The sequence below is a fragment of the Zalophus californianus genome, chromosome 4, assembly GCF_009762305.2.
Source record: "Zalophus californianus isolate mZalCal1 chromosome 4, mZalCal1.pri.v2, whole genome shotgun sequence".
Taxonomy (NCBI): domain Eukaryota; kingdom Metazoa; phylum Chordata; class Mammalia; order Carnivora; family Otariidae; genus Zalophus; species Zalophus californianus.
The window spans coordinates 51028118-51054952 of record NC_045598.1 but is presented as its reverse complement, the minus strand read 5'-3'; the positions used below and the strand labels follow the sequence as shown (position 1 = coordinate 51054952).

At 34.7% G+C, this 26835-nt stretch overlaps 2 protein-coding genes across 12 annotated transcripts in view; one reads left to right on the top strand and one right to left on the bottom strand.

Annotated features, from left to right (window-relative positions):
• The window catches only part of DOCK7 (dedicator of cytokinesis 7), a 220646-nt gene that overhangs the window by 87100 nt on the left and 106711 nt on the right, over positions 1-26835 (top strand). For all 11 annotated transcript variants that reach the window (XM_035727291.1, XM_027620950.2, XM_027620940.2 and 8 more), the window contains exon 15: positions 24621-24738. In XM_035727291.1, coding sequence (XP_035583184.1) covers positions 24621-24738 — 118 coding nt within the window. The remainder of the gene's footprint in view (positions 1-24620; positions 24739-26835) is intronic.
• ANGPTL3 (angiopoietin like 3) lies at positions 2539-11922 on the bottom strand. The gene is made up of 7 exons (XM_027620997.1): positions 11363-11922; positions 10581-10691; positions 7517-7631; positions 6373-6486; positions 5416-5511; positions 3343-3609; positions 2539-2968 (listed from the first exon to the last, which is right to left on the bottom strand). Exons 1-7 carry the CDS (start codon positions 11852-11854, stop codon positions 2784-2786), a joined length of 1380 nt encoding a protein of 459 aa, XP_027476798.1. The 5' UTR covers positions 11855-11922; the 3' UTR covers positions 2539-2783.

The window sequence follows — 26835 nt, the reverse complement described above, 5'->3', positions numbered from 1 at the left end:
TAAGATCATGAAAGAAGTATGGGCTTATATAAAGCCATTTCATCCTCTAACTCTAGAATTGTAAAGATACGTTGTCAGTATCCTCAAGCTGTTCTACTCTTTTAATAGACACATTTGAATGACACAGGTCAAAGTAGTATGTAGCCATTATAAATTTGTTTTAGGAAAATTGAAGGAAGATAGACCTAAACTTAGGAGACCAGGCAGGAGACTATTCAATAGTTTAAAATTCAGGTTAAGAGCAGGCCTTGGTAGGGTAGAAAGCATATCATATTAGCAGTCTTTTCAAAAGAAGATTGTATTCAATATAGTGGCTTATGATACAGGAGCAGTGGTTCGCAAAGTTAAGTAAAAAGCCGAGATGTCTCCCAGGTTTTAAGCTTGGATGGCTGGAAGTGTGGTGGTACCATTAATGGGTACACAGAGGCAAGGAAGAGTGTGATGGGGTATAGAAATGGGGGAAGGACCAGCAGAGGTGGCAGGGCTTTGATGAATTTATTTGATATGTTGAATTTGAGGAGACTGTAGGATATCAAAAGGAGGAATGGCAGATAGGCAATGTTAAGAAGGGGTACTGGAGAGAGATCTGGGAATAATACGTAAATTTGGGAACTTTACTCATGGAACATAGACGAGTCCATGAGAGTAGATAGAATTTCTGAGGATGAGAGTGGAAGAGATTTTTGAAGATTGTACATTGGCCCAAATATGTCTCATACTAGGAGGGAATTGGGCTATAAAAATGTATTCAGGTTAGGGATAATCCTTGGAGAATATAGTCATAGTGTGGAAGCAAAATGAGGGTCAAGTTTGAAAAAAGAATATTGTTTATTAGTAAGTTAGCGGAGAGATCCAAGAGAATGTGGACTGAGAAAAGGGCATTAAATTAGACAATTGTGAGTTAGTGGTGTAATTAGAATACTTGGCAAAGGAGTGAGGACAGAAGGACATAATTTGTGAATCGTAAAAAAAATCCTTTCTCTACCAGAATTATCTCTCAATCTGAGCATATTTTATACAGAAAAAACTCAGTACTCCTAAAAGGAACAAAATGAAACATGTTGTGTAAGAATTCTAAAAAACTGGAGAACAAATAGAAGAAGCAATTGGTATATTAAATAATGCATTATTTTGTATTTGAAAGCTTCCAGGTGTTTTTGGAAAAAAAGTCATTATGGTATTCTGGCTCTAAAAAGTCAATTTTGACAGTTTGGCTGTGGTTTTAAAACTTATTCTTTTGTATTTTATTGGAACAAGATATTTATGTAGGATCCACATAGATCATACATATTTAACATGTCATATATGTAAAAAAACGACATTGAGTAATTGAAAATACATAATGCTGAATATTTTTTGACTAAGGTGAGTCACTATATAACTTAGGTACTATATTTAAAAACTAGATTTAATTCAAAATTTTATTTCTATTTGGTAGTTTCTTTAAAAAACTTATTTAAAAAATAAATACTGTTAAGTGATATTTTTTATGATCAAAAGATTTGTATTTAGTAATCCTTGAGGGTTAGAATTCAAATTTTTAAAATTAGAAGTAATATAATCATTCTTTTATTACATGTCATTAAAAAACTATAAGAATTTAAATTTCTATATTTTAAGGGAGTGAGTCTTTATTGAATTTGGAAACATACATACACATCTGTCAGGCTATTTAAACATTCAATAACTTGTTATGATTTTTACTTCTGTTTGACAACCTACACGTAAGTATTAGACTCATACCATGTCCAGGGGGAATAAATTATTAAACTTGAGGCCGCAGATACTTTCATTCTCATTATATTCTGAGAAGATCCCTTTAAAATTGTTTTCACAATATTGTATTAAAATATATAAAAGTGTATAGATAAGTTAACAAATATGTTAAGATACAGTGATGCTTGATATTAAGGTCAATATGACCTAGTAATCATGATCTACTGTATTTGTTTAAGACAGTTAACCTCTTTTAACACAGTATTTTATCCTGCTTCCTTTGACTTCATAAATAAAGCATACCAAACATTTATTTCAGATTGTTTGGTAGCAAAATGAAGCATCAGTTTAAAATTAGTATTAATAGATTTTCATATGTACTCTGAACTGACTGAATTTTAATTTTGAAATTAATAATATTGCAACATTTAGGAACTATTATCAGTCTTTTAGTTTATTCAAGTTCAGAATTTTAGCAAGAAAATTAATTTTTTAAGCTGAGCAAGTTATGAAATTAGGCTACATGATGACTTAAAAGTCCTTGTAAATTTTTTTTTTTTTTTAAGATTTTATCCATTCATTTGACAGAGAGAGACACAGCGAGAGAGGGAACACAAGCAGGGGGAGTGGGAGAGGGAGAAGCAGGCCTCCCACTGAGCAGGGAGCCCGACGCAGGGCTCGATCCCAGGACCCTGGGATCATGACCTGAGCTGAAGGCAGACGCTTAACGACTGAGCCACCCAGGCGCCTCAGTCCTTGTAAATTTTTTATTTAAAAAAATGACTTAATAATTCACCCATTGGGTAAAATTCAGATTGTGACTACATAAAATTGGTTCTCACATCACAAAACATATGAATAAATGATATCATAAGAATTTTGATTGGGAAAGATAAATGGTATTCTTTGAGGTGATTCGACGATGTGTTTACTTTTAACTTGATAGTGACTTTAAAAAGAATCTATTTCTGAAGGTTTCTGTTAGGGATTTAATACCAGATTCTTAAACCACAGTAACTTCAGATGAGTTTAATGTTTAATTTGTTGGCTTTTTAATTTGTCTCAGTTCATTCAGAGCTTTCTGAGTCTGTTGGATGGATCAACATTTTAGTTGATTTGACAGAGTATAACCTTCCATTTGGAGACTTCCAGCATATTCCTCTTCTCCTCTCTGGCTTAGTTTTTGCTCTTGGCTTGTTATATTTACCATTCAGGTTGTTTTCCCCACAAACATTGTGCCACCACCAGCCTCCTAAAGAAGATAGATAGGGCATTTCATGAATACAAACTCATCTAGTTACTGTTACCACATTTCCCCATGAGTACATCTTCACTTCTTACAAATATGATAGTATTGTAATGCATAATGCATGTATCCCACTTTTAAATATTCTGTATAAGTCTTGTGTATATCACCCAAAATAAAATACGTGAGAAAGGTTGTAGGTAAAATATCAAGTTGAACTAGAATCAGATTAATAGTTAGGTTAAGAGGTTTTTACCTCTAGAGAAAATGTTTATTTGGGATTCAGTTTTAAAAGAGTTGACATTGTAGGTATTAGCTAATACTTTTGGAAGATATTTCGTAGACATGAAAATGAAGTATTGATATTAGGAAAATGATACCTGAGTAACTTTCTGGACAGTTGACATGTCCTTTTGCCATGTGATCCCAAGTAGAAAACACCAAATCTTTGTGTTCCGGGAGTGCATTGGGGACGTTGCCACTAATTTCAACTAGATGTAACGTATAGTTGGTTTCATGACTTCCCAAGTGAAAGGAGTATTCGATATAATGCTTGTTGTTGTCCCAGTCTTCTAGTTCAATTCGTAAAATGTAATTAGATTGCTTTACTATGGAGTATATCTTCTCTAGACCCAACCAAAATTCTCCTGAAAAGAAAGTAAAAATCTGCGGGTTGTTAACTGCAGATTAGGTACCAACAGGTTTGTTTTTTTTTTTGGATATTTGTTTTTTTATTGGTGTTAGTCAGTGAGTTGTTTTAGCCTAGAATCCCTTGGTTATTTATTTTTAGCCTAGAATCCCTTGGTTATTCACTTGAGAGAGCGAGAATGAGAGAGAGAGAGAGAGAGAGAGAGTACATGAGAGGGGGGAGGGTTAGAGGGAGAAGCAGCCTCCTCGCTGAGCAGGGAGCCCGATGCGGGACTCGATCCAGGGACTCCAGGATCATGACCTGAGCTGAAGGCAGTTGCTTAACCAACTGAGCCACCCAGGCGCTCCGAATCCCTTCGTTATTTTAGAGTCTCTTAAAATATTTCTTTTTAAAACAATTTTATTGAAGATAGTGAAATGTACAAAAAATGTTAAAAATATTAATAAGCCTGCCCTAAAGTATGATTATCATTTTTTGAGACATATTTCATGGGTGAAACATATTAGGCAATTATAGATATTTTAGATCTGGTCATTGGTAAAATTTATCTCATTTCTAGGTCCTTATGTGTACTGGCTTTACTATCAGGAATTTATTAATACCCATATACTATCGAACGGTTTGTTAAGTATTTGTACTATTACATCCAGTATTACTTGGATGATAATAGTGTCATTTTCTTCAAATATAGTCTTGGCCTTTGATATTTGCTTGATATGTTTTCTTTGTAGAAAAATAAGGGAATAAATTTTTTAGACATTTTAAATTAAAAAACATAATTCTTAATAACTTCTCTTTAATCTTAAAAATTATTTTTATTTGGAATTAAAAACAACATAAATACAAATAGATTTCTTTTTAATTATCACAATCCTTTCTATTAAAGTGTTTAAGGATAAAAGTCAAACTTTTATTGCTATTGAATTAGATGACAATTTTAGGGATTTCAAGTACAAATGTCTTATTTTCTTGTAGAAATAAATGAGTATTCTGGATTTAACAGCCTTTTATTTTAGAGTTACACTAACTCTTAGAAGATTTGGAACTGCAAAACATATCACCAAATATACCTTTTAGTTAGGGAATTAACTAGTAGTTTGAATATAAAATTTTTTAAATGATCAAATAGTACTGTTTAATAAAAAATTTGATAAAATAATGGATGTTTTCCTGTTTATAAATGAGTACTTATATTTGTGAATTTTTATAATGTGCCTTTTGGATTTTTAAACCTCTGTTATTTTTGTTTTGCTTATTTTGTGATTAAAATATAATAATTGTACTGAGTTAACTCATTTATTTTAAATCACATTTTCTATAGCATACATTTATAATATTTAAACAGCTGAGATTTAAACATTTTGTACTGTACCTCTGACAGTTTCTTTGTTCCTTCCACCTTCCAAATAATTAATATTAAAAATGTTAAAAAAGAAGTAGAGTGACCAGTGATAAGGATGGTTTCTTCATAGCTCATTCATAGCATTTACCACTTATCAGAGCACATAGCATTTAATCATAATTATCTTTAATAATTATAATTATGATAATTAGAAGCCATCAAATTAAATTGTGATACATATACTTAAGAATGGACATGAAATTGTGATTAAGTATAATTCAAATAGATGCTTATAATAACTGTAAATTACTAACAGTTATATAATTATTAGTTAATAAATTCTAAGAAGGCTGGGCCTATTCCTCATTCATTGTTGCATTCCTAATGCCCAATCCAAAATAGATTCCCAGTAAATATTTTTAAGTTAACAACTGAATGAATGAATGAATGAAGTCACCTTACCATCAAGTCTCCCAAAACCATATCTGTAGTTTTCCCAGGTTTTATTGAAGTTTTGTGATCCATCTGTTCGGTGTTGAATTAATGTCCATGAACTATCTGAATATAATGAACAAAATTGTGTATTTTAAGTAGATTGACGCTGACAGATGTAACAAAATACTGTTTTTGTTTTTTTTTAAAGGTTTATTTATTTGAGAGGGGAAGAGAAAGGGAGAGAGCACAAGCTGGGGATGGGTCAGATGGAGACGGGGGGAGACAGAGAGAGAAAGCAAGAGAGAAGCAAGCTCCTTGCTGAACAGATTGCCCAACATGAAGCTTTGGGATCATGACCTGAGCCGGAGGCATATGCTTAACCTACTGAACCACCCAGGTGCCCCAAAATACTGTTTTCTTGTTTTTATTTTATTTTATTTTAAAGATTTTATTTATTTGAGAGAGAACGACAGAGAGTGACAGACATAGCACAAGCAGGGAGGAGAGGGAGAAGCAGACTCTCTGCTGAGCAGGGAGCTGATGCAGGGCTCAATCCCTGGACCCCAGGATTGTGACCCGAGCCAAAGGCAGATGCTTAACTGACTGAGCCACCCAGGTGCCCCTTGTTTTGATTTTAATTGGTGGTTGTGTAATGTCATTAATATCATATGGTAATACCATTTTATTATTTATTATGGTCCCAAGAAGTTAAATAAAGGGCAACTAATGAATCTATCTTAATAAACTTGTTAACAATAATAATTTCAGATTACTTTCTGGGAAAAGATGGAGAATATTGAGTAACTGCATGAGTAAATACAAAAATAAACAAGGCAAATATAAGTACTAGAGCTATGCAACTACTCATGTTACTTATATTTCATTTACATATATTTAGAACAAAGATAATAGGATTAGTCTTACTAATACGTAGTCAATAACCTGAGCTAATTACAGTCCATTTTCTCTTCAGGCTGGTTTTACCTGATTTAACATCACAGTAGACATTAAAAACTTGAGAGTTGCTGGGTCTGATGGAATAGATGCCCCTTGTACGTTCGCCTCTGTTATAAATGGTGGTACAATTAGCAGGAATGTCTAGAATCAAGAGAGTGTTATTACATAAGATATAGTAATAGGAATGGTATCTTTAGAGCTTGAGCTTTTACTTGACATTTTATGGATTTGTGGTGAATGTAGCCCTTAGCCTTTTTCAGTAATATATTACCAAGAAAGTACTTTATACTGAAGCAGATTTATTAGATGGCATGTTATGCAAACAATATTAAAATAATTATTATTAAACTGATTTGTTTTTAGGAAAAGTGACAAAATGAGAATTTTAGACACATATTTTTGCTAGATATAGGAAGAATATAAATGTAATGCCACATATGAGACATTATTATAGTGCTTGGTGTGCATAGCACTTAATAGGTGTATGTGGAAAGAGTAAACATATAAGAAGGAAACTTACAGAGACCTTTTGTGTGTGTGTGTGTGTGTGTGTGAATTACATATAAGTAAATGTATTTTGAAAGTATTATTTTGTGAATATTCAATTGGGAATGGAGACTTTGTTCTTTCATCTTTGTGGTTCTTTTTTAAATGAAAATTTTCAACAGGAAAGTAGAAACATTAGAGAGAACTTCATAGTCTTTCCATCTGTATTCAGTAATTGTTAATCTTTTGCCATTTTTGCTTCATAAGTATACATGTATACAAATATGTATTTTGCTGTGCTATTTGAAAGTAATTTCCAGACATTATGACCTTAACCCCTTGAATATTTCAGCTTGTATCTCGTAAACATGAGATTATTTTCATACATAACTATACCATTATTATATCTAAGAAAATTTAAAATAATGTCATATTTAATATCCAGTCTACATCTATATTTTCCTGATTGTCTTAAGAATGTGTTTTATATGGTTAAAACAAACAAACAAACAAACCTGTCAGGATCCAATTTAGGTTGACACATTGTATTTGGTGGATTTGTCTCTTTACTCTCTTATAGTTTAAGAACAGGCCCTGAGAATAGCAATTTTTGATGGGAATGCCTAAGATAGAAAAATTTGATGATAAAATACCTTCAAGAAAGAAACCCAACAAATTAACTTACCATCATGTTCTACATTGTTTGTTTCATTCAAGTGAAGAAAGAGGGTAGTTCTTGGTGCTCTTGGTTTAGAAGAAAGAGAATTTTCTGTGGATTCTTGAATACCAGTTCTTCTTAGCTGATGAAAGAATATAAATCTTTTAAAAATGGTACTGAATATACAGTTAGGGGAATCTGAGGGAGGATATTAAAAGTACAACTTGTAGGGGCACCTGGGTGGCTCAGTCATTAAGCGTCTGCCTTCGGCTCAGGTCATGATCCCAGGGTCCTGGGATCGAGCCCCACATCGGGCTCCCTGCTCAGTGGGAAGCCTTTTTCTCCCTCTCCCACTCCCCCTGCTTGTGTTCCCTCTCTCGCTGTGTCTCTCTCTGTCAAATAAATAAATAAAATCTTAGGAAAAAAAAAAGTACAGCTTGTATACATCTTTAAGTTCATAATATGTTATTGCTTTTGATGTTAAAACAGTTAAGCAGTGACATACAGATTATACACATAACCTGTTCTCAAAATACTTAATCAAGCACATTATTTAATGAGTTAAAAAAACTAGAGAAAAAAAAAGAGAGCAAAGCACAAATCAGAAATTGGTCAAAAAAGAGTAAGACCAAAGGTAAAGACTGCTTATTAGCATTTTTTAATATGTTCTGTTCATTTATATGAGTAGAATATCTATTCTATTCATCAACAGGCAGATTTTAAGCTTAATAATTCTCAGTTGTAGGCCTTATTGATTGAGTTTCAGACCTGCCTTAAAGACCCAGCACATAATTTGAAAAAGGCTGCTTTCTTTCTTTTTTTTTTTTAAAGATTTTATTTATTTATTTGAGAGAGAGAGAATGAGAGATAGAGAGCACAAGAGGGAAGAGGGTCAGAGGGAGAAGCAGACTCCCTGCTGAGCAGGGAGCCCGATGTGGGACTTGATCCCGGGACTCCAGGATCATGACCTGAGCCGAAGGCAGTCACTTAACCAACTGAGCCACCCAGGCGCCCTCTTTTTTTTTTTTTTTTTTTTTAAAAAGGCTGCTTTCTTAATAGTTTTCTGGAATGTAAACATACCTGCAAAAGTAACAAATTGGCAGGCTTATTTGCTTACTTTCAATGCATTCAGTATTTCATTGCAAGTTTTAGCAATGTTTAGCAATAACTATTTTTATGCAAAATGTGCTGGGTTTGCAATTTATTGACTGATAGCTTATTGATGGCCTAAGAAAAACAGATTATGTAGTATCTTAATAGTGTTTTTTGATGTCGGCATTTCCTGTGACCTTACTCATAAGGATCTGTTGCAGAGTTCATTTTCTGGATATTAGCCTTTTCTTTGAGGTAACTGTATGATGTTAAAGACACTTAACTTACAGTTTCAAGATTATTACTTGAAATTTGAGGAACGTGGGTCAGATGATCTGAGGCTTCTTTTAACTCAGATATTCATTGTTTTGAATTCTTCAGACATTTTATTATTAGAAAGAATGTATATCATTTGATAATAGTGACATTTTGTTTTGTGAGTAGGCTCACTTAACCATAATAAAAGATAAAAGAAAAAAGAATTTAGAAAAATAATGTAATGAGGAAGTTATGTAAATCAAAACTAATTGGCAAAAACCCCTTTTGGATAATTAGCAAAAATAAGAAAATAACCTACTAAACTATCATTCATAATTAGCAAAAAATAACCTGAAATTATGAGTTATAAAATTTCTGAAACATATAACGATATATTTGTATAGTGGAAATTGTTTTATAATTCTTGGCAACTATTTTTTTTACAAGTCTCTCCAAATTTGTATTATTTTTGGAACCCTCTGGAGTGCCTGTTTCATAGTATTAGTAATTAATATTTTTGAAATGCTGGTTTTCACATAGCTTTATTCTAAATAGGTATCTCCCTCACCTACATTGGTAGATTATTTATAGGTTACATTGTAGATTAATTATACTGTTGGATATTGAACTTTATCAGGTACACAGTTTCTAATATTACTAATAGCAAGCTTTTATTGACTTCTTTGTGTTGAATATGATACTAACTTTATTAATTCAACATATATTTATTGAATTCCTAATATGTCTCAGACAGTATTCTATATTCCAGGGCAACAGCAATGAAAAAATGAGGAAAATCCCTGTTCTTATGGAGTTTACATTCTATTGAGGGGACAGACAAATAACTAAAATATACATATTATGTGAAATAGAGATAAGTGTAAAGGAAAAAAGGAGAGTGATGAAGGAGGTAACAGGTTTTAAGGATGGGTTTGGGAATTGTAATTTTTGATTAAGTGACCTAGTAAGACTTCACTGAGAATTTTATACTTAACAAAGACCTAAAGGAAATGAGAGTGGGCCAGGCAGATCCCAGGGAGAAGAGCATTCTTCCCCTGGATGATAGAGGGAACAAGGGCAAAGGCCCTGAGACAGCAGCATGTTTGATGTGTAACTGGGAAGAGTTACCCCAGTGTGACTAGAGTTGCGGAGATGAAGTCAGAGATAAGAGTCATCTGGGGTCTTATGGGCCACTGGAAGTGAGATGGTAAGCCATTGTATGGTTTTGAGCCAAGAGAGACATGATCTAATTTTGACTTAAAAAAAAAATTTTTTTTTTAAAAGATTTATTTATTTGAGAGAGAGCATGAGCAGGGGGAGGGGCCAAGGGAGCCTGACCCTGAGCCAAAGTCAGGCGCTTAACTGACTAAGCTACCTGGGCACCCCTAATTTTGAGTTTTGATAGAATCATATCAAAGATATAGTTTACATGAGTTAATTCTTTTTTTTTTCTAACGACACTCCGATAAGATAGGTTCTATTATTTTCTTGATAGAGTAAGTGAGGAAACTGAGAGACAGAAGGGTTAAGTAATGTATTCAAGGTCACAAAAGTTTTAGAGCCAAGATTCAAACCCAGGTAGTTTCTTAGCTTCACAGTCTACAGTCTTAACAATCATGCTGATGTAATCTGTTTACTCATTATCCAACTATAAGTTTTAAAAATAAATTTAGGGTCTAATGTTTTCATAAGCCTAGATTTTATATAAAAGATTGGATATACCATTAAAATATTGACTTACCTGGTTTTCTATTTCTTTTATTTGACTATGCTGTTGGTTTAATTGTCTATATTGTTCCTCCACAGTCTGTAGAAGGTCTTTGATGCTATTATCTTGCTGTTCTACAAAAGTCTGGACATAGATTGTAGGGTGGTTAGAAGTTTATCTTTCTTATTTCTTTTTTCTTTCTCTTGTTAAATTAGACTTTTTTATTTTTTATAACACAATCTAAATTTTTAAAACTAATATTGGATTAGATAACTGAATATTGGCAACATTTTTCTCTTATATGCTTCTTTGAAATCCTTTTGTTTTTATGTTTTAAAATGTACCATCTCTAAAACCTAATTTCCTGAACTTCAAAGTACTTCAGTTAAATGGAAAAAAAAACAACCAGTATTTTAATAGGACTTAATCTTTTACCATTTACTTATTACATTTATCCGTTTTATTTTTACTTCATTTTTTTGTTTTTATCCATTTTAAACATGGGAGGATAGTTTCAAATTATATTCTTTAACTTTACTTGCCTCCAGTAATTTGCAATACTGTAATAATTTAGTGTTCTAATTGGTTTGTAATTTTTATCCGAAATGTAAAGTTCAGTTGTTTTTAGATATAATGTTAGGGAATCAGAAAAACCAACTTGAAATTATAATGGGAAATTTTATTTCCTAGAGGCTTTTTTTCCTTGAGAAAAGTATAGTATTTCAATGATTCAACAAAGTAGCATGTTTTAAAATATTTTTTAAGAAGATCCACATTGGAAACATAATCATGAACCCTCTTTGATTTCTACTTACTTTAAGTGAAGTTACTTCTGGGTGTTCCTGAATTTCAGGTTGATTTTTAATTAAATTGGTTAATTGCTTCTCCAAATATCTCACTTTTTGTTGAAGTAGAATTTTTTCTTCTAGGAGGCTTTCAAGTTTTGAGTTGAGTTCAAGTGACATATTCTTCACTTCTTCATTCTTGACTTGCAGTTTGGATGTAGTTCTTCTAAGTTCCTTTTCTTCTTCTTTGATTTCATTGGTTTGCAGTGATAGGTCATAAAAAGACTGATCAAATATATTGAGTTTTTGAAATATATCATTAATTTGGCCCTTAGTTTTATGGACAAAATCTTTAAGACCATGTCCTAACTGAAGGAGGCCATTGGCTAAAATTTTTACATCATCTAACATAGCAAATCTTGATTTTGGCTCTGGAGATATAGAATCATATGAATAGTCCTGGTCAGTTTTGGAAGAAATAACTAGAGGAATGATAAAAAGAAAGAGCTTAATTGTGTGCATTTTTATCCTAATTATTCAACTAATTTTCTCCTGTAAGCAGACCTAGACTTCGCAACCCCAGATATACCACGATTTGCCACATGAGCGGTAAGATTGGCAGGCGAATATAGTTAATCATTAAGCTGTGTAAAGTTGTACGAATGTAACCTTCTACATTGAGTTAGATCAGTGCTAAATGAAATCAAAGAAGTGAGCAATTAACTTATTAGGTCATTTTAAGTTGTTAATGTATTTAATTTTGCAGTGTTAGAAACTCCAGTTTCAGGGTTGCAAGAGCTACCTGTTTTTTTGGTTTTTTCTTAAAGATTTTATTTATTTATTTGACAGAGAGAGACAAAGCGAGAGGAGAAGCCCAAGCAGGGGGAGTGGGAGAGGGAGAAGCAGGCTTCCTGCTGAGCAAGGAGCCCAATGCGATGTGGGGCTCAATCCCAGGACCCTGGGATCATGACCTGAGCCGAAGGCAGACGCTTAACGACTGAGCCACCCAGGCACCCTGAGCTACCTGTTTTTGAAAGCTTATATTAATTTCTTTTTTTAAAAGGGATTTACAATAGACAAACTCTTTTGATTGGTAAATTCACATTAAGGTTAAGGAAAGTTAATGAATTAAGTATGTATTTCCCAAATTGTATTTTAGTTATTTGGACACAGCAGCCTATTCCCAGAAATGGGTTCTCTGTGAAGCCAGCCACCACTTCTTCAAGTGGCATTAATGGCTCTCAAGCCTGCCTTCTCCTGCTACTTTGTATAAGTTAACATATGATTATGTATTCCTTATTATTTGTCACTGTAGTTGTTGGTATGTCTTTTTGCTTAAGATGATCTTTCCTAACCATATTTGTATATTCTCACAAAATCTCATACAAGGTATCTCACTCCCTTTCTCTATTATATACATTCTGCGTTTATGTTCTAACCTCTTTTCCATGTGCCCACTGAAAGACCAATAGATTAGGTGATCTTCTAAAGTCAGACTAGAATTACATACTTCCAATGTTTGAAACAATTTACCTGTTACAAGTTTTTCTGAATTTTGTGAGCTTGGTAACAATTTTGGTAATATAAACTTAACAAAACCAACAAATTAATAGTATGTTCAAAAATAAATGTTCTCCTTTGCTTCTAACTTAGTGTTAAAAGTGAAAATACTAAATGCTTCAGTTAAATTATAGCTGATTATACTTTTTTTAAGAGAGAGAGTGTGCATGCGCTTGCACAAGTAGGATGGGCAGGGGCAGAGGAAGAGCGAGAGAATCTTAAGCAGGCTCCACACCCAGCGCAGAGCCCCATACAAGGCTGGATCTCACAACCCTGATGGGAGCCCTGATGACCTGAGTGGAAATCAAGAGTCCGACACTTAATTGATTGAGTCACCCAGGTGCCCCTGATTATCCTTCTTGAGTGCTCATTGAGAACTTTTTGAGAAAATAATAAGTTCTTTAAAATGCCTTATCTTGATAAATTAATATATAATTGTTAAAAGAGTGTGGGTTCTGGAATCAGACTGTCATGTATGTCCAACAGCCAGCTCTAGCTGTCTGGCCTTGGACAAGAAACCTAACCTCCGCCTGCCCCAGCCTTCTCATCTGTAAGGTGGGGTATAGTACATACTTAATAGGGTTATGAGAATTAAATGATATGTGTAAAGCACTTAGAACAGTGTCTGGCAAATAGGAAGTACTCAAAATGTTAGTTATTATATCACATGTAAACAACCTTTGAACCAGTGTATGTGTGTTTAATTAGGCCTATCTGAAAAAAATTTTTAAAGTTAATGGCTTTTTTGCAAAGTGGAGAGCTTTAACATAATGAATTTTAGTTTAAATTGTGAAGTGTCAAGCAAAACTATAAAATGAGCCATTTCCAAATTTCTATGCTTAGAAATGCCTCCTCGTGGTATACAATAGAGACCCTTTCCTTTGATGATTTAGGAGTAAGGGCTTTCGGATGTAATAGCTGCAGTCAGGTAGTATACCATAGTGGTTTTGAGTATGATTCTGGAGAGAGGCAGGCTGACTTGGAATCCTGGCTGTCCTGTTCTTCAGCTCTGTATCTCTTGGTCAAATTATTTGGCTTTTCCGTACCTCCATTTTCTTGTCTGTCAAGTGAAGGTAATACCTACTTTATAGGATTGTATGAAGATTAAGAATTAAAATTTTTAAAGCACAGAACACTATCTGGTGTAAAGTAAATACTCATAATATTATATATTAGTTACTTGTTGGTAATTAGAACTAATTAATGCATTTATGCCCATACTGTAATATTTTATTGATGAATATTATCTAATAATAAGATGATGTTGAGAAATTTTGCTAAAATTTAGGTTTTCTGCATTTTGGTCTCGGATCTTGGTAGATAGAAGGAATTATATCTTTTGTTTAGCCTGTGTATACCTTGTTTTAAAGTGTTTAATAGAGAACCATATAAATATTTCTCTTTGTAAGAGAAATAAGGAATCCAAGTAAAAAAAAAGATATAAATACTTCCACTAATAAAGAAGAAAAATAAAAAAGTTTCTTATTTTTCATTTTCATCTTACCCTCACCAGTGTTAAAGTGTATGTAGAACTAGTGAAGAAACTTGAATTTTATCCTTTTTTAAAGGAAAAAGTTAGTGTTGTGATCATTGGTCATGAGGGCATATTTCAAAACTTCTCTTAACTAAACTGTCTATTTTTCTGGCTTAAAACTATCAACCCTGATGTTTCATCCACCTTCTAGTTGAGGGGAAATTGAGATCAGCCAGCTTCTCTCTGTTGCACTATAAGCAGTTTATGGGCAAGATCTATAACTTTTTAATTTGTATCCCTTATAGTACTTTATTTAGTAAAATGCCTTATATGTTTGAGAAACAATATAAATGAATGAAAAAGAGAATGATAAAGTCATAACATGGGAGTTTTCCAGGTACAAAATTTGCATATAGTAGATGTTCAACCTGTTTTGATATAGGAGGCTCTTTTTAGAGAAAGGAATTTGGAAAGTTTTTTGAATTTGCCCCTTCCAGTGCATGAAAGTAACTGGACACTAATACAAAGACGGGCTATGTGAAGGAATTTCCTTCCATTTTGGTTACTGTATTAGAATATTAACAGTTTCTGCACAATTTACATAATTCCTTACATGTGACACTAACAGATTAAAGGCAATGGTCACATATCCTTGGTTTATATTATGTCATCTCTGGGTGGAAATATCTGGATAATTTTTTTTTCTTGTATTAGTTTGACATGTTACTGAATATACTTAAAGTAAAGAAATTGCCTATTCACGAGCTGTAGAAGAGTACCAACATGGGGAGTGTAATAAAAATAGTAATTTTATAAGTGATTTTACATCTGCCTTTTAATGCCTCCTTTCTGAGTACACATTGTCAAAGGCAGAATCTAAGCTTTGCTTGAACTTGTGCCTATTTAAATAGAACCCTAATCAAACATAACCAGTCATGTTATGAAAGTTTAAATATTTTTATGCCAAAGAAAATAAGAAACTAAAAGTTGGGCCCTAATGTAAGCATTTCTAGTTTCTAAGAACTAATATACAAAGCTTTTTAGCTACATAGAGTTTTAAGACATTTAGAAGTCTTGTTTAAGTTTCAAGCAAAGCAAAGTCCTTTGTCCTCCCCCAGGTTGTGCAATCTTCCGGAGATGTGACTTCCAAATAAAACACAAGGCATTTGGATCTTTTGAATGTAGTATCCCTTTTAATTTCTTCCTTTTAAAAATGTGATTTGTTTTTGATTTAATGTTTGGTAGAAAGATTCTGAAAGTAACTGCATGAGAAAAACCCATTTATAAATAGAAATATATTAACTAAAGTGAAGAATAATGCCCGATTAATACATTTGCTTCCCTGTCCTCTCTTTGTCTGGAACACTGTCCAATGGAAATACAATATGAGCTATATATGTGAAAAAAAGTAAAAAGTAACAAGTGAAATTCATTTTAATAGTACATTTTATTTAATCCAGGATATCAAAAATTACTTCAATGTGTGATCAACATAAAAACATTAATTATATATTTTATATTCTTTTTTTCATACTAAATCTTCCAAATCTGGTGTGTTTTTATACTTTCAGCATATCTCAATTAGAATAGGCACACATCAAGTGCTTAGTAGTCTCATGAGACTATTTTATTGGACAATGCAGATCTAGAAGATGAGTGACCTTTGAAGTAATTATTTGTATCTTACTTTTTTCCCCATGTTAACTATTAATAAATATTAAATTTTTATGCTGAAAGTACTTATTGTGGAAACCCAGATATTTCTGAAACTTGTAAAAGATAAAAATCCTAGGGGCACCTGGGTGGCTCAGTCGGTTAAGCTACCAGCTGTTGATTTCAGCTGGGGTTATGATCTCAGGGTGGTGGGATCGGGCCCCACAGGGAGCCCCATGTGGGGCTTTGTACTTATTGGGGAGTCTGTTGAGATTCTCTCTCTGCCCCTCGCCCCCCACTCACACTCCTGCTCTCTTTCTCTAAATAAGTAAATAAATAAACAAACAAAATCTTAAAAAAAAAAAAATCCTGACTCTTCACCATTAATATTTTGTGGTCTGTCATACCAGATCCCTTGGGTGAGTAACTCCACATAATTTCTCATGTCAGATTATCCTTTAGAAGCATAGTGCCAGTTTACAACCCTGCCAAGAGTAACGAGAGTTCCTCTTTTCCCATGAATTTTTACCAATGCTTAGAATGAGAAAAACAAAAAATACCAATAAATCCTTTTTTAAACTATTTATTTATCTGTTTTAGAGAAAGAGTGCATGCACGTGTGTGTGCAGGGGTGGGGCACGGGCAGAGGGAGAGAGAGAATTTCAAGCAGACTCCTGCTGAGTGCAGAGCTTGAGGCAGGGCTTTATCCCACAACCCAGAAATCATGACCTGAGCCAAAACTAGGAGTCTGATGCTTAAGCGTCTGAGCCACCCAGGTGCCCCCTCCATAGCAATAAATCTAATAGGCAAATATGCCTAGTTTATTTTCCTGGGCATCTATTTTGCTCTCTTTATGAATTACCAAGGTATTATGTAAGTTCCTCTGTCCAAACTCCTCCCCCCCTTTTATGATTGTTTCTTTTTTTTTTTTTAAGATTTTATTTATTTATTTGACAGAGAGAGAAACAGCAAGAGAGGGAACACAAGCAGGGGGAGTGGGAGAGGGAGAAGCAGGCTTCCCGCGGAGCAGAGAGCCCGATGTGGGGCTCAATCCCAGGACCATAGGATCATGACCTGAGCTGAAGGCAGACGCTTAACGACTGAGCCACCCAGGCGCCCCTTGATTGTTTCTTTCTGACTAATTGTAGGAATTACTTACAGATTATGGATACTAACTCTTTATTTTGTATGTAACAAATAGTGTTTTTTCAATCTGTCATTTGTCTTCTGCTTATGTTTATGGTAATACCTGCTCTGCAGAGTCTTAAAAATTTGTCTTTTATAATTTATGCGTCTCATGCTCAGAAATGCCTTTCTCACCTATAAAATATCGTGTCTTTAAAGCTTTTCTAGTGCTTTTATGGCTTTATTTTTATTATTTAAGCCTTTGATTATTTTGGAATTTAATTTGTGGAGGGGGTGAAGTATGTATTCATCTTTTTTCCCTGATTGACTAAATGCTATCTCAACACTTCATTAATCTACCTTCTCACTGCTGATTTGCAGTTGTTCTGAAGTATTATAAATGCAAGTTAAAGACTTACTAGGTTTATGTGGGAATTTATTAGTGGAGTTAGTAGTCAAATGGAAAAGAATCTGGCTTCAGTTTTATGCCTTTTACCTTCAGAAACAAGTTGAATTTAAAACTGTTTGGCTTATATTGGAAATCAGGCATAGCTTATAGATAATGTTTAATTAATTTCCATTTAATCTGGAATCCAAACTCTCAGAAGTATTAAGTAACTAAATAGTGTGCATTCTGTATTATTCACTAATTCATTCAATATGAGGCACTGTTTTAGGCATCGGGAATATAGCAGTTAACTAGATAGATAAAGTCCTTGCCCTCCTGGAGTTTGGGCTCTGTCTATCTATCTGTCTGTCTGTCTGTCTATCTATCTATCTGTCTGTCATCTATCTATAATGGAGATATATAAACAAGAAATAATATATAAATGAACAAGATAATTTTGGAGGGTTTTAAGCAAATTGTTTAAGAGTTGTGAATGAAATAATAAAGTGATGTGATGGTGGGGGGAGATTAAGGTTAGGTTTTCTGAGACTTGAAAGATGGGAAGAGTTCAATCATTGTACTTGTCCACAAAACTTAGATGGTAGTAATGACATTGTAGAGGTTCTGAGGTGTGGGGGACAGCATAGTGTGTTTTGCTTTTCTGTGTGTTCTGCACGTCTATCCTATTTACAGTTTTTTAATTGAAATATATGGGCAGATTCTTTTTTTTAAATTTTTTATTGTTATGTTAATCACCATACATTACATCATTAGTTTTTGATGTAGTGTTCCATGATTCATTGTTTGTGCATAACACCCAGTGCTCCACGCAGAATGTGCCCTCTTTAATACCCATCACCAGGCTAACCCATCCCCCTACATTCCTCCCCTCTAGAACCCTCAGTTTGTTTTTCAGAGTCTATCGTCTCTCATGGTTCGTCTCCCCCTCTGACTTACTCCCCTTCATTCTTCCCCTCCTGCTATCCTCTTCTTTTTCTTTTTTCTTAACATATGTTGCATTATTTGTTTGAGAAGTACAGATCTGATTCAACAGTCTTGCACACTTCACAGCGCTCACCATAGCACATACCCTCCCCAATGTCTATCACCCAGTCACCCCGTCCCTCCCACCCCCCCACCACTCCAGCAACACTCAGTTTGTTTCCTGAGATTAAGAATTATATGGGCAGATTCTTTAGCCTCAATTCCTCTTGTGGGCTCCAGTGACATTCTGTGTTCATAGCACTCATCATACTACATTATAATTATTTGCTTGTTCAGTTTTCCCTGTAGGCCAGTCAGGTGAAACCTTTGTCATTTATCTCTATATTCTTAGTATCTAGCACACTGCATATTCAGCAAATGCTTGTCACAATGAGGAGTTACAAACATAATTAAGGGCAATCTGTTATCGTGTGCTTTGGATCCTATTCTCTCCTACTATTTCAGGAGTTTTTACTTTCTTGTTCTAATGTATGCACACTGTCTCAGCTGGATTCTTTTCATCAGCGTTTAATCAAACTCAAACCTATCCAATCTTAAAAAGCTTACAAAATCCCTGTATTCCGTCTCTAGCTATTGCATAATCTTTCTCTTCTTTACAGCTACCTTTTTCAGAATTTCACTTTTTTCATTTTCTTAACAGCTTCCTGTTCTTGAACCTACTTTTGTGTGTTTTCAGCCTGATGTTATCAGTAACTTTCATGTTGCTAAGTCGAGTTCACCTTTTTCAATTCTTAACTTATTTGGCCCCTGGGTGGTGTTTGACATTTAACTGTTTAATTCTTTTTTTTCTTTAAGTAGACTCCATGTCTAGCGTGGGCTTGAACATGGGGCTTGAACTCACCATCCTCAGATGAAGACCTGAGCTGAGATCAAGAGTCCGACCTTAACCAACTGAGCCCTCCATGTACCCCTTAACTGTTTAATTCTTCTTATATTGTTTTCTCTTGGATTCCATGTCACTGCACTCTCATGGTTTTCTTTCTACTTCTCTGTGGGTTCCTTCTCAGTCTTCTTGGCAGTCTCATCCCCTGCTGGATGGCCACAGTATCTTGGAGAACCTTAAGACTCCATTCTTAGAATAGCACACATGAATAATTATGTGATATTCTAATTCTCCCATAGTTTATATCCTTCAGAATGATTGTCAGCATAGGAAAAATGATAGGTAGATGCAAGACAGAAAGGATTAAATAAAAACCGTGTAGTCTTGAATTGGAATTTGAAGTATCAGTATGTACTCAATGCATGTTAAAAGCATTTTCTTCTTGGGATGCCTGGGTGGTGCAGTTGGTTAAGCATCCATCCGTCTCTTGGTTTTGACTCAGGTGGGTTGTGAGACTGAGCCTTGCGTTGGGCTCCATGCTCAGCACAGAGTCGGCTTAAGACTCTCTCTGCCCTGCCCCTCTTCGATCTCTCTCTTTCTCTATCAAATAAATAAATAAATCTCAAAAAACAAAACAAAACATTTCCCCCGCCTTTCTACTTAAATGGCCTAGGAACAGTGACTAACCCACAATGAGTACCCAGATTGTAGCTTGGAAAAACATTTCTCATTCAGAGAACCAAAGCTCCTTGGAGAAATGGCTGATTCTGGGTCCTGGGAGAAACTGTATAAGAAGAGCTTGGAACATCCTGCTATATAGCAGATGGCAAGAAGTCACCAAAGAGTATTATGATTGAATCCCAAGGATTCAGGAGCCAGTTTGAATTGGCCTTTTCATTTGCCAAAGATGGGACAATTTGAACATCAATAAAGATAATAGCTGCAGTGTATTGAAACCAGTTAATACATTTGGTCCATGAGTTTATAGGTGATGCTAAGAAAAAAGAACTAATTTCTCTTAGAAGATTATAATGCACCAACCGCTTATGTTGAAAACTGGAAAATAATGGAAAAGAAAGCATTTATTCCTGTCTCTGATATAATGGCTCACTGGCTAAGCAAATAGTAGATGAGGAAAAGTACTCTTCATAGAGATACTCCAGCTATTAAATAAAGGAGGACTGATGGAATATTATCTTTTGGCAACCCTTAATGGAGATAATGGATTTAAGCATTGATCACCATCTCCTTACTGCACAAAAAAACAACAACCAGACATTTTCCTCCTGCTAGAAGGACACGGTACCATTTATGAAATGATCTTGCCAAAAAGCCCTCAAACCTAAACATGACCAAAGCTCTAGATCCACCTCTCAATTTATAGAAAACACAAAGGAATGTGTTAAATGTCACTACAGGGATGCAATCAATAAATTCTAGCTTCTGGAAAAATTACACAAAAACAGTCCCATTTCTTCAACAAATACATTGCAAAGGTAGAAGATGAAAAGACTTGCACACAGTCAACTAAGTATCTCTTCCATAGCTTCTGCATACCTCTCTCACAACACAACATTATTGTGAAGTGGTCTGTTTATAGGCATTTCTGTCTCATTAGACTGTATGTTCCTTAAGACTAATCTTCCTTTATTTCCCTTGCATGTAACATGGTACCTGATGTTTGGTGCAGAGTCAATAAATATTTCTTGTGCACATTTTATTAGATGACTTCAGTGGTTAGCCAATCATAGTCATCTTTGCTCCTTGGTTCTTTTGATTAGGAAACTGACCAGTCATAACATTTCCATATTTGCCTTTTTCACTTTTGACTATTTGGACTACAGCTGACTCTTTCAGTGACTTTTAGATTGTACGCTTATTGTTATACACACCTCTCCTCTCCCATAGAAATTACTTTATTGTTCTATCTAATTTTATTTTTTATTTTTATTTTATTTTTAATTTTTATTTATTTGACAGAGAGGGAACACAAGCTGGGGGGGGGGGGCAGGGAGAGGGAGAAGCAGGCTTCCCGCCGAGCAGGGAGCCCGATGCCGGGCTCCATCCCAGGACGCTGGGTCGTGACCTGAGCCAAAGGCAGACGCTTAACGACTGAGCCACCCAGGTGCCCCTGTTCTATCTAATTTTAAAGGTCATGTGTTCTTACTGTAAAAAAATTCAAACAAAATAGAAAAGTATAAAAAAGAACTAGAGCCTTCACTGTTAACCAGGAATAACCTTTTATCCCTTTCTTTCTCTCCTCCCCTTTCTTCTTTCTCTGCCACCCCCCCAACTTTCCTCTTGTTGGATTGACCCATCCGTCATTATGTAATGACTTCTTTGTCTCTTATTATAGTCTTTATGTTATAGTCTGTTTTGTCTGATATAACTACCCCAGCTTTCTTTTGGTTTCATTTGCATGGAATATCTTTTTCCATTTCTTCACCTTCAGTCTGTGTGTTTCCTTATATCCAAAGTGAGTCTCTTGTAGGCAGCATGTAGATATGTCTTGTTTTTTTTTTTAACCCATTCAGCCATTCTGTGTTTTGACTGGAGAATTTAGTCCATTCACATTTAAAGTAAGTAATTGATAAGTATTTACTTATTGCCTTTTTGCTAACTGTTTTCCATTTGTTTTGTATTTTGTCTCTGTTCATTTCTTTTCTTACTCCTTTCCTTTGTTGTTTGATGACTTTTAATAGTATGCTTAGGTTTCTTTATTTTTTGTGTATCTGCTATAGGTTTTTGCTTTGTGGTTACCTTGAGGCTTGCACATAACAACATGTATCTAGAACAATGTATTTTAAGTCAATAACAACTTAAGTTTGATCCAGTTTTAAGGTTCTTCATTTTTACTCCCCTCTCCCATGTTTTATATTTTTGATGTCATATTTTACATCTTTTTATCTTGTGTATTCCTTAACTAGGTATTATCGTTATTTTTACTACTTTTGTCTTTTAACCTTCATACTAGCTTTATAACTGATTAATCTGCTACTTTTAGTATATATTTACTTTTCCAGTAAGATTTATTCTTTCATATTTTCTTGTTACAAATTAGCACCTTTTCTTTTCAGCTTAAAGAACTCCCTTTAATAGTTCTTGTTAGGCCAGTTTAGTGATGATAAGCTCCTTTGGCTTTTGCTTGTCTGGAAAACTCTGTCTCTACTTTACTTCTTTTTTAAAGATTTTATTTATTTATTTGACACAGAGAGAAAGAGACAGCTAGAGAGGAAACACCAGCAGGGGGAGCAGGAGAGGGAGAAGCAGGCCCCTCCGATGCGGGGCTCAATCCCAGGACCCTGGGATCATGACCCGAGCTGAAGGCAGATGCTTAACGACTGAGCCACTCGGGCGCCCCTACTTTACTTCTGAATGATAACTTTCTTGGGTAGAGTGTCCTTGGATGAAAGTTTTTTCTTTCAGTACTTTGAATGTATCTTGCCACTGTCTTCTGGCCTGCAAAGTTTCTGAACAGTCTGCTGCTAGTCTTATTGGGGGTTCCCTTGTGTGTAACAAGTTGTTTTTCTCTTCCTGCTTTTAGGATTCTCTCCTTCTTTTTAACTGTTAACATTTTAATTGTAATGTGGCTTGGTGCAAGTCTTTTTGTCTTTATCTTTTTTGGAACTCTCTGGGCTTTCTGGATCTGGATGACTGTTCTCTTCCCAAGGTTAGGGAAATTTTTAGCTATTATTTCTTCACAATTTTTCATAAATAGCATATGCCACTATACATCCTGCTGTGGAACCTGCTTTTTTTCTTCATCCAACATTCTAGGTGTCTCTTTCTGTATCAATAAACATTGCTGCACATTGTCATTTTGCTGACTGCATAGTATTTCTTCTTATTAATATATATTAATTTAATTACCTAGAACTGTGCTGATGAACATTATATTTCTTCACAATTATTTGTAATTATTCTCTATTACAAAAAGTGTTGTAGTGAATTTTTTTAACACATCCATTTGTAGATGTGTGTAGTTATCTCCTTAGACTAGAGGCAGGTTTCTTAGATCCAAGGTTGTGTTCATGTAGAATTTCTATATTGCCCTGCCATGTTCCAGAAAATTTTGACCTCTGTTTTCATTGCTTCAGCAGTTGATTAGCAGGGCTTTATTATACTTGAAGTCTTGTTCATCAGTTCTCAGCACTAGTCTTCAGTAAGGAACTCTCATTCTATATCTTTTCTTTTTTTAGCCCTCTCTTTTGGTGTCTTTTCTTGAATTATTTATCTTCTCTGTGGTGGCAGCAGGGACTGTTAAAGTTGTGTAAGATGCAAGATCATGAACTGGACATGAAATAAATGCAGTCTAATATGTGATTATCTTATAGCAACTACCATTGTTACACCTAGCATATTGTTATATGTGTTTTTAAACAAACATTGTGGAATGTTAGACCTCTCAAATCCTTGATCATATTTATATAAAAGTTTCATCTATAAATGTCATCTTCTTTATCTCTGCTTGGAGGAACTAACATAATACATTATTAACTTTTTTTAAAAAAAATTTATTTATTTTAGAGAGGGAGAGAGACGACATGTGGTGGGGGGAGGGGCAGAGGAAGAGAGAGAAAGAGAGAATCTCAAGTGGACTCCTTGCTGAGTGCAGAGGCAGGGCTTTATCCCATGACCCTGACATCATGACCTGAGCCAAAAATTAAAGAGTTGGCCACTTAACCTACTGAGCTACCCAGGCACCACTGCTGTTAACTTCTGTTTTTGTTTTTTTTTTTTAACATTTTTATTTATTTGTCAGAGGGAGAGGCAGGCAGAGGGAGAAGCGGGCTCCCCACTGAGCAAGGAACCAATGCGGGGGTCGCTCCCAGGACCCTGGGATCCTGACCTGAACCAAGGGCAGACGCTTAACCAACTGAGCCACCCAGGCACCCCCACTATTAACTTCTTAATAATGTTTTAGTCCATACTCATTTATTTCCCAGAATCCTCTTGTAGACGAAAGAATTTGTGTTTTTAGGTCTGACTGACGTATATTCTGACTTCAGCTTTGCTGCTTACCTAGTTGTATGTGAACCTCACTTAAGTTTTCTGGGCTTCAGTTCATCTGCAAAATTGGGGTATATTTGATTGCTGCCTTTGAATGATTGCTCTAGGAATCAAAACATTGGATGTGAAAATAGTATAGTGGCTAGCAAATATTAATAATTCAATATTTGTTCCATCCTTTTGTGGCATGCAGTAATACATACTGTTTTTAGATATATATTCACTATCATGTATACTATTGCCTTCACAGAAATCTTCTCTACATATACCCTCAGAGTCTCAATTTTGCCAATCGTCAAGGTTCTGCAAGAAATATAACAGTGAAAGTACAGTTCATGTATGGGGAGGATCCAAGCAATGCCATGCCGGTAAGAAATGTTCTTTACTTTTCCTGTTCTTCATATGTGGTTCAAATAAACTTTCTTTTTTACTTCGTTGGCAGCTCTAAACTGGAAATTAATATTATCTCGTAGACCAAGTTTCTAACTGCATTACTTCCTATACAGATAGTACAAGTTTACTTGAATTCTTCTTTAAAAGTTTTTATTTAAATTCCAGTTAGTTAATATACAGTGTAATATTAGTTTCAAGTATACAATATAGTGATTCAGTACTTCCATCTTGAAGTCTTAATTATTGAGGACTTGGTATATGCTAGTCACTCCCAGAGATACAAAGATGAATAAGACTTGTAACCTAGAGGATATGAGATAAACACATAAAATTCTAAAATAGTGACTTACAAAAGAGGATCAGAACAGAATCACCTAGGGTACTCTAATGAAGCACAGATATATATATATATTTTTTCTATTCTTGTCATCTGTGATTCTGATTCTTCTCCTTTAGAATGAAAGGCCAGGTAAGGGAGGTGTAAGTTGATGCGTAGTATATGAGGTTGTGGTATAGGTTGAAAATGTTCCCCACATGATTCTAATATGTATGATTTTTCCCATGTTTGTTAAGAAATCTTGATAATAGTGCATATTACACTTACCTAGGGAGCCTTTAAAAATACCAGTGCTCAGACTGAATCTTACTCCAATTAAATTATAGTGTCTGGGGGTGGGAACTAATCATGTATCAGTATTTTTAAATCTTCCCAAGGGATTACATTTTGCAGCCAATACTGAGAACCAGGGTATTTGCTAAGTGTTAGAGGATTGCTATAGGGATTCAAAGGCATAGATGTACAGTAGTAGGAGAGAGTGTCTTGCTGAGGTAATAAACAGGTATCACCTGGAGGAGGTATATCTGAAGTAAAACCAAAGGTGTTTAAAATGTAAATGGCATTGGGTCTTAGACAGTGGAGGAAAGAAAGCACCTCTCCCAAGTTGGAGAATGTCCTTCAACAGTGGTACAGCGCTGGGTTGCCAGTGAGCCAGAGCAATGTAAGATAAGTCAGAAATACTTGATTGAGGCCAGACTGGGGAGATTCTTGATTGCCCAGATTGTCATTTAGGATTTGGGGAACATTAATGCACATTCTGTGAAATACAATGCAAGTTCCATGAAAGTAGATTTTAGGTTCAACTAAACTTAGTCACATATGGAGTAGGAGCACAACTGTCACTGTAGATGTTCAACTTCTGAGAACCCTAGTGGAATGAAAATGAGCTTAAGAATAGGTGCATTGTTAACGGTTTTATTTTAGCCTTCCGTGTCAGTCATTAAATCAAGTCTGATTTTCTACTTACTAGGAAAGCCGTATGTTTTCTCTTTTCCTCTTGTCCCCGTTTCATCCACATTTATAGATCTTGACAGCAACAAGTACAAATTATTCATCTTTGTAATCTTCTATGGCAGCTGCCTCAGATCTCTGCATATAATACATGCTGAATAAATATTTGTTGGTAAATGTAGAATTTATTTTTGAGGTTTGGAATTAGCATTTCATGTTCTTTATTAGTTTTTTATTTCTGCTGAAGGAATGAATGTACTATCACAGTTGATGAAAAGATACTGGATTGTGAAAGTAGGTGCTTTGTTACGTGAATTGCCATATGGATTTGAGCTAATGACAAATGCCGTATACGTAAGATAATCTGTTGTTATTGTTTGCCTAACAAACTCTTCCTTGTCTTAGCATATGGCCTCCTCTGCAGAATTCAGCTGCATCCAGCCACATTGGCAGTTAGACCACTCCCTCTTTTGGTGCTACCATAGCATCTTCTCATTTCTTTTATGGGCCTTATCACCTTAAGATTATATGTTTACTCCTTTATCTTGTCTACTAGATTGTGAGCTCCTTGAGGGCAGGGACCATGTCATGATTGTAACCTGATGCTTGTCGTAGTGCTTGGCACAGAAATGATCCTCAGTCTGTGTTGATGAATGGTTAAAAATACCTGTCAAATGGTCAAAAAAAGGAACACTTTACACTTTTTGTCATTCATGTTATGAATATAAATGTGTTACTTTGTGAAAAATGATAGTTTCTCAGGAGGAAAAAAGGTACTGCACTC